The sequence below is a fragment of the Bos taurus genome, chromosome 18 (genome assembly GCF_002263795.3).
Source record: "Bos taurus isolate L1 Dominette 01449 registration number 42190680 breed Hereford chromosome 18, ARS-UCD2.0, whole genome shotgun sequence".
NCBI lineage: Eukaryota > Metazoa > Chordata > Mammalia > Artiodactyla > Bovidae > Bos > Bos taurus.
In genome coordinates, this window is record NC_037345.1 from 21,007,626 (window position 1) to 21,016,149 (window position 8,524).

Below are 8,524 nucleotides of genomic sequence, written 5' to 3' on the forward strand. Positions count from 1 at the left end.
ACCCTGTGACCATGAGGAGACTGTTGAAACTCCCAAGGATGGCAGAATAAAAAGAAAAGCAAACAGGTTTCTTGAAGACATGACTGTACTGTGCTTGGTCACTCAGTTGTCTCCGTCTCTTTGCGACCCCATGGACTGTAGCCCACCAGGCTTCTCTGTCCATGGGATTCTCCAGGTAAGAATACTGCAGTGGGTTGTCATGCCCTTCTCCAGGGGCTCTTCCCAATCCAGGGATAGAACCCAGGTATTCCACACTGCAGGCGGATTCTTTACCATCTGAGCCACCAGGGAAGACATGACTGAACCATCCAAAACAGCCGGAGATGGCCCACCTAAAGGCTTACAAGTAAACCAGTGTCCTTATGGGTGATGCCACTGTTTGCTGGGTATTCTATTCCCTGCAGCCCAAAGCATTCTAACCCATAAACGTACACAGAACAAACTCTTTCCCTTACCACTTAACACCCTCCATGCCATGCTACTCACAGCATGACATCATCACTTGGCAGCCCCACCCCAGACCGATGCTACAGAATCTCTAGGGGTAAAGTCCAACAGTCTGTGTTATAAAAAGCATTCTAGGTGATCACCGTACATGCTAAAGTTTAACAAACACTGCTCTATAATATGATCACTCTTTTCCATTTAATCTACTCTCCTACATACCATAAGGAACACTTCTCTAATGACAGTGACCTCATTTCACTAGGTCTGGGCATCATTTGATGCTCGCTTAATTTCATCTCTTTCTAATCAAAGTTTTCAAACTTGAAGCCTCCTGGGACCTCAGAGATTTACCGAGGTCTAAGTATGAGGAAGAGAGAGAGGAAAGGACCATGGTGAACGGTGGAATGCATGGTTGTCTGAATCAGGGCAACAAGAGATGATGCCAAGAGGGTACAGGTCTAGTACTGCCAGGTTTATGAGGAGGGAAAAGCTGGGAATCCAGATTTATATGCAAAGACTTTGAGAAGCATACAGCTCGTTTCTTTTTAAAAAATACTGGTGCAAAGTAAACAAAACCAGTCCTCAAGTGGATTCAGCATTCCCCTGACAGTTTGTGATCTGGAATAGAAAGTTCTTGCAATATCCACACGCACTTTGAATGCTGTGGACACAGACAACTGTTGGCTTCACCTGAAATGACTGAAATTAATACTCTTTGGCTAACTATGTTAGGCTCCACTGAGCACAGGGTGCTCATCAACACTCCACTGTTTGGGACGGCAAAATGCGGGTGGCGGGGTGAGGGGTATGGACATCTAGTTACTGTCAGCAGGATCACTTTATTCATTAGTCACCACAGCCTGGACACCTAGAACTCCAAGCCTCTTGGGGGCCTATAAAAATGTTCAAAATATGAGAAAAAAAATAATTGGCCACACAGCACACACACACATGTGCACACAGACACACATCATAAAATTAAAACAAATAGATGCTTAATTAAATGTCTACAAAATACAAACACAAACCACCTCATCAATAGCAACTGAGATATGGTATTACATCATATTATATTAAATGGAGGACGTGGAGGGGAGCCCAGACCGATATGACTGAGGCATTGCCAAGGTCCTCAGAAGACCCTGAGTGCCCACCTGGAACCAACCATTCTGCCCTAGGTCTTATCTTCTTTATAGCAATCACAAACTTCACACCCAGTTTTACTGCCCCTTGACACTACTCACTCCAGGATCCTCAGCCTAAAATAAAGCTTCCAACCATGGCTGCACATTAGAATCACCTGAGGAGCTTTTAAATGCTGCTGCCGAGATCCCATTCCCAGAGATTCTTATTGACCTACTCTAGGGTAAGGCTCGGAGAAGGTGATGGCATCCCACTCCAGTACTTTTGCCTGGAAAATCCCATGGACGGAGGGGCCTGGTGGGCTGCAGTCCATAGGGTCGCTAAGAGTCGGACACGACTGAGCGACTTCACTTTCACTTTTCACTTTCATGCATTGGAGAAGGAAATGGCAACCCACTCCAGTGTTCTTGCCTGGAGAATCCCAGGGAAGGGGGAGCCTGACGGGCTGCTGTCTATGGGGTCGCACAGAGTCGGACACAACTGAAGCGACTTAGCTGCAGCAGCAGGGTAAGGCTAAGTTTCAGTATCTTCTACAAGCTTCCTCCTACATAACCATGACCGAAGGCAGGGCTGAGACCCCACTGTTCTAGAACCATTTCCAGAAACATTCTCTGAGATAGACATCTTTCCAGTTAGACCAGCTTGATTTCCTTTCTGCTGCCTTGGCTTGGAACACAGGAAGATTACGGCACCATCAGTGGACTAATTATCTAGAACAGGGGTTGGCAACCTTTCTCTATAAAGGGGCAAACAGCAAATGCTTCAGGCTTTGCAAACCATGCAGTCTTTGTCACCATGACTCATCTCTGCCACTGCGGCATCAAAGCAGCCCACCTCCCAGATAAGATGTAAACAAATGAGTGGGGCTGTGTTTCGATAAAACTTTATTTATGGAACACGAAAGTCAATTTCATGTAGTTTTCACAGTCACAAAATATTGGGTTGGCCAAAAAGCTCACTTGGGACTTTCTGTACCAATTTACTTAAAACCCAAACGAACTTCTGGCCAATCCAATATTATACTTCTTTCAAATTCTTTCAACCATTTAAAAATGCAAAGACCAACCTTAACTTGCAGACCACAGCAGAACAGTCAAGGGGCCAGATGTGACCTGCAGGATACAGTTTGCCAAATGCTGGTCTATAACAACTATTCCATTGGTTTGAGACAATGAAAGTAACAAATGATAGAATCCAAACGATTAGATTAATCCCCCACTCACTCAAATAAACAATCCATGTAGGTGAGCACTGCAGTAGAACTGCCCACAGAGCTGAACATAAACTAGAAATGACATTAAAAAATGATATTTTGAACTCTCATCTGCCTATGAGTTTGTCAAGACAAAAGTTGAGCATGCTTCAGAGTACTACATAATGATTTCAATTGTTTGTTAATTTGCAGTATTTAAAATTCAGGCTATTTCCTGAATAAAAAAAAAAAAACAGATTATCATTCTCTTGAAAAAAAAGAAATGCAGAATATGGAGATACTGGGTCAAATGTTGGCATGACAAAAATCTAATAATGCTGAGCAAGGCACCCCTTTCAATGGGGCATGCTCTCCACTTAACCAGAACACCTGGCTTCATGAAGGTTAACCAGATGTCCCTATTGACATTTTGTGTTTATGACCCCTGCTTTAAGTTCCTTAGAAACAATTTATTTCCTTCACAATGTGGTTTCCACATCTTATTTAAATACCTGACATGAAAAATCTCTCAATCTGCTCTCAAAGTTCAATACTCCCATACTCTAGAACCTATAAATGAAATCATGAGTTCTTATGCTAGTGCAAGATATTAACTTAAAGAGAGTTTCAGTCATACGCCCCTGCCCTCTCAATATGTTCTCAATTTAAACCATGGTCTCCACCGATATAGACCAATGACAAATCACCCTTCAGGTCCTACTCTTCAAGCTAGGTAAGGAAGAAGCCCGTGAGGTGGAGGAAAAGAGTTCACATCAGAGCGTCTTAATTAAGCAGAGTGATCAATAACACATATAGTAATTAGAAAGGAATGTTTGGGACTATAGAGTTACAACAGTTAGGACCATTCTACCTAGGGTAAGAAGTCAATAGCGGTATTTTGAAAGGGGGCAGGGAAGCCCTAAGAACATGCAGAAAAGTAACTAGAGTTGGGTCCAAGTTCATTATTAACCCACAGTGTGATTTTATCTTGCTTACACCCACGTTAAATAACAACAGTTTATTTAGGGGGAACAGACTTCTGAACATGCTGATGGATATGTTGCATATTATCTTCTTACTGGTGAAGACAAATTGAACCCGGAGAAAGAAAAAAACCCAGATATATAGACAATGGGTCATTAATTCACTTGAGTAAGATAAGGCCTTTTTCAAAAAAATATATATAGGTGTTAGTTTAATTTGTTAGCTGCATCAGAAAAAGAAATGCTCAAACAATAGATTTTCCACTTGAAATTAAAATGGAAATTAGCCCTGAGGAAATAGAGATGACTTTAAGTTTATACATCAGTGGCTGGTTCATGAATTATTAACTGATTTTAATGATCCTGGCTATATTTTATTTGAAGTTATTCTCCTACTTGCAATGACTTTTGAACCCTCAAAACTCTTTCATCCATTCTCCATAGACAGAGTTACACACTTTCATGATCGCTGACATTTAAAAAGGATCCATATACTCACAGAATGTAAAGGTAATGCACATGATATAATTTATACAAAGGACTCTAGTCATTTGTTAAAGAGAGAAATGAATGAAACCCTATTATTCACGGTTTGTAAATAAATTTAAAGATAAGCGCTAACTTTGCACTTGTTAAGCCTGAAGCAGAGGGCTCTGTATTTCTTCTAAAGTTTCCCAGATGGTCGTTAAAACAAGAAAGGGCAGAAACAGACTTTCTTAGAAAGCCATCATTTCCCATCCAGAAAGATAATATATATGATTAAAAGTTAAAGTCTTTGGAGATTAATAATTACAGGTGTTTTCAAATAAAATAAATGCATGCCTTTGTCTGCTAGTTTTTACATTTTCAATATAAATCTGTATTGAATAATGCCACTTCAGACACACAAGTTAGCTATGAAACGAAGTGCTATAAACCTTTAATTAGCACTTGCTGTTTTATACCCATGAAGTTAATACTTCCTCTTCTCCTTCATTCTCTCCATAAAGAAAAATTACAGGGAATAGAGTTGGGTTGTTCACTTATGAAATGAAGAGTAGGAAAATATAGTATCGTGGCTCAATTGAAAGATTTTTGTATTTTTATCTGCAAGGAATGAAATGCAAACATCCCTTAAAATAAGGGCAATCTGATTTGTACCAATATTAAGTGCTAACTTTCATAAGTTGGGTACACAGAGCACTTAAGATGACAGATTGCAGAATTACTATGAAACCGAGTTATTTCAGGCAAACAGCTGCTTTAAGAAAATATGACAGCAATCCAACTTGCGTCCCTACTCCTGAAGGTGAACAAGCATTTCAATAAATATTGTCTGTTTTTAAGCTTTCTAGACCCTCCCTGAAATAAAAAATGTTCTGAGTTTAAATTGACTCCAAATAGCCTTTCTCAAAAAATAAAAAGAGACACACACGAAACACCCACAATTTCCTCTGGTCCCTTGAAGTACCCTTGGGATCCTAGTGAACAGAGATTTGCCACGCATTGCAGTGACTGGATTAGTACAAAAGGTTTCTATTTTGGTGTCATTGGAGTGTTGCTGATCTTAAATCAGAGAAAGAAGTAGTTACATTAGGAAAGGTAATGGCTTCCAAAAATAAGAGCCTGCCCAGTTAGACAAGGCTTGCATACACAAGGCTAAGTTGTAAGGAGACAATACCCCACTGGAACAATTAGGTGGATTCTCAGATACACTACATACTTAATTAGGCTGCCTGAGTCCCTAACTGAGCATACATGGGGGACTTTTTAAAGCATTGAATAACCTGAGTAAATCCAAAATCAGAGGACAGAAACTAAACGGTAACTCTGGCTACCTCGGTGGGCTTTTTGTTGCTTCTCTTTCAAAGCTCAGGAATTTGGAGAGCTTGAATGCCCCCGCCTCGCCCTCGCATCACCAAAGCGTTAAAACACACTGAATAGTGTCCCTTCCTTCTCTACTTGCTGGGAGGCCCCTCAGTGCCAGGCGCAGAGCTGGACGATGACGACATAGGGGACAAGCGTGACGGAGAGAGACCTTGATGGTCTTTCACGAACTTCAGCACTGGAGTTGCGATCGGATGGGAGTATAAACAAATAGAGAAGGACAGAAGCCTCCATCAGCCACGGGGCACTGCAAACCGTTCCTCCCTCGATACAATTCCCCTTCTTCCTGCTATGTACTCATTACTTTTGTATAGCATCTTTCTTTCTGCAGGCTCTTTATTTCCTCCTCTGTTATCCAAGCAATCATAAACAAACTGAGATTTGAAAGAAAAAGGGGGGTGGGGGTGGGGGAGGGAGGAGCAGGGGTGGGAAGGAGAAAGAAAAACCACATTCAAAAGGCACAGCTCTTTCTCTGAATATCGCCCTCGGGGTGATGTTTCCTCCAAAGCTTGGCCTTGGGGGCTTCAGGAAGGATGGAGAACGCGAGTCCGCGCTGCCCTGGCCCAAGGACTCCGGCTCCCGCACGGACTCTCCGCTCCGCGCGGCGCCAGCTGCCCTTCCGTGAGATCCACCTTCCGCCACCTGAAATGCTCGGTCCTCAAAGTTGGCGCAGGGGGAGGTGAAGGAGGTGGGGTGATCCAGGGCGTGGTGTGGAGGTCTCCAACCCTGATCTCCCCGAAATGCCAAATTTACCCCTCCCCAGAAAATGAAAGATGAGAAGCCACTCGCGCTAACCCGGGAAGAGCGGGCCCCTCCGTTGCGTGGTCCAAAGTGCCCCAGCGAGAGGGCAGCAAAGGCCACCTGCGGGGGTCCCACCACTTCCCGGCCCCCTCTTCCCCCCATCCAGGGCACGCTCAAAAGTTAGTTCCTTTCCTTCGCTAAGCGGCCCCTAGTCCAGCTCTCGGGGGCGTGGGGGAGGTGAGATGGACTGGGAGGGGGGTGGCGAGATCATCAGACCACGAGATCGAGGACTCCTGAGTTGCCCCCCTCCACCCCAAACTCAGGGAGCCTGCGATCGGGTTTACTAATAACAACAACAAAGCCAGTCCCCTCTTGCAGTTCTTGGGCTGCTCCTTGCTTCTTTGGGGGCAGCCAAAGAGAGTCGGCGGAGTGGGGGGTGGGGGAGTGAGATAGTGGGAGGAGAGGCGGAGGGGAAAGGGGAGCGCAGGCTGAGGGACAAAAAGGGGGGTGGGAAGGGGACAGAAAGAGTAGAGAGAGAGAGTTGGACAGAGACGAAGGCGCAAAGGGAAAGGAGTGTAGTAGGGAGAGAAAAGTGCAGCAGGCAGAGCTGGGCGCGCCCGGGATGGAGAGATGGCCCCCGCCCCGCCGCCCCCCGGCCCCAGCCTGGCCCGGTCACCTTGCTGTAGCCGTAGTACCCCAGGCACTGCGCGAAGTCCAGGCCGGCGGGGTCCCCGGCCGCCGCGGGGTAGAACCTCACATCCATGCCTGAGCCGGGCCCGGGGCCGCGGGGCCGGTACTAGGGCTCGCCGGGGCCGGTGCCCGCCTCCTCGAAGCCGCTAGATCCACCGTCGGGGGGCGCCGGGCCGGGGTTGTCCCGGGGGCGGCGCGCGGGACGCGGGGCCGGAGGGGCGCAGCGACCTGGAGCCGAAGGAGCCCGGGAGCCGCGGCCGCCGCACACAAAGGCGCGGCCACGCGAACCGCGGGAGAGCGGGAGGCGGCCCGGGGGACGCGCCCCGCCGGGGCACCGAGGCAGCGCTGCGCGCGGGCCGGGGGCCCGGGGCGCGGGGTGCGGCGCGGGGGCCCGGGACGGCGCGGCGAGTTCAGGTGCGCGGGGCGAGGCTGGGACGGCGGCGGCGGTGGCTGGCCGCGCTCCTCCTCCTCCTCCCCGGGCGGACTGAGGAGAGGAGCCGCGGAGACAAGGGGCCCGGCCCCTCCCCTCCTTCTCCCCCTCCTGCCTCCCTCCGCCGCCGGTCCCCTCCCCGCGCTGCCGCCGCTCCGCCCCTCCCACCGCGGGCAGCTGGCGCGCCGCCCGCCCCGCCGGTGCGCTCTCGGCCCGGACCGCCTCCGGGCGCGCGGACCCCGCCCCGCCGGCCCCTGCCCCGCGCGGCCCCTCGCCGCTCACCCTGCGCCTCGCGCAGCCCTCACCCGCCCCGTCGCCCGCCCGGCGGTCTCCCCCTCTCCGGGGCCCCTCTTCTTCCCACCGCGCCCCCCTTCCCTCTCCGGTCCTCTTTGTCCCCGCTGCCTCGGAGCGCTCCTCGCTCCCCTCCTTTCCTCGGCCGCTTCGGCCAGCCCGGTGCCCGGTGTGGCCCTCCAGACCCCTTTCCCACCACCGCTGCCCTGGGTCCCCCGGCTGCAGTCATCAGCATCCACGCGCCGTCCACTCCCTTCCCACCACCGCTCTTTTCCTCGGTTTCCACTCCTCGCCCCCATTCCTTTCTCGTGGGTCCCCCGGTCCCTCTACGGCACTCTGCCTTCCCCTGCGAGTGTCCCCTTCCTCTCAGAGGTACCTAGCCCAGCAGGTCACCTGCACGATTACCTCTCGAGAGCGGGGAGCCAGGGTACACCTGTGGGGAGGGGGTGGGGGCCTGACCTTTCACAGGTAGGCAGACCTGAAGCTCCGGAGTTCAGGCTCGTGTCGCTTCTCTTCGTGTTTTCTTTGCTCTTGTTTATATTCGAAAGGCATTTGAGTAACTGGATCTAGGCGGATCACTCACTGCTCTAGGAGAGAAAATGTCCCTATTTTCCTAAAAGGTTCTGGGTGATTGACTTCCTCACACTGCACTCTCCCAGCCCCTCTTCCTTTCTTTCTCTTTCTTTAAGCTGCATCTTACACCCCACTCCCACGTCCCTACGCTCCACTTTGCTTCGGGTT

General features: G+C 49.0%; 1 protein-coding gene across 2 annotated transcripts in view; it reads right to left on the bottom strand.

Annotated features, from left to right (window-relative positions):
• The window catches only part of TOX3 (TOX high mobility group box family member 3), a 121,824-nt gene extending 114,235 nt beyond the window's left edge, over positions 1 to 7,589 (bottom strand). For both annotated transcript variants that reach the window (XM_005218800.5, XM_002694777.7), the window contains exon 1: positions 7,049 to 7,589. In XM_005218800.5, the coding sequence (XP_005218857.1) occupies positions 7,049 to 7,135 (87 nt within the window). In that variant the 5' untranslated portion in view covers positions 7,136 to 7,589. The remainder of the gene's footprint in view (positions 1 to 7,048) is intronic.
• Between the last annotated feature and the right edge of the window lie 935 nt (positions 7,590 to 8,524).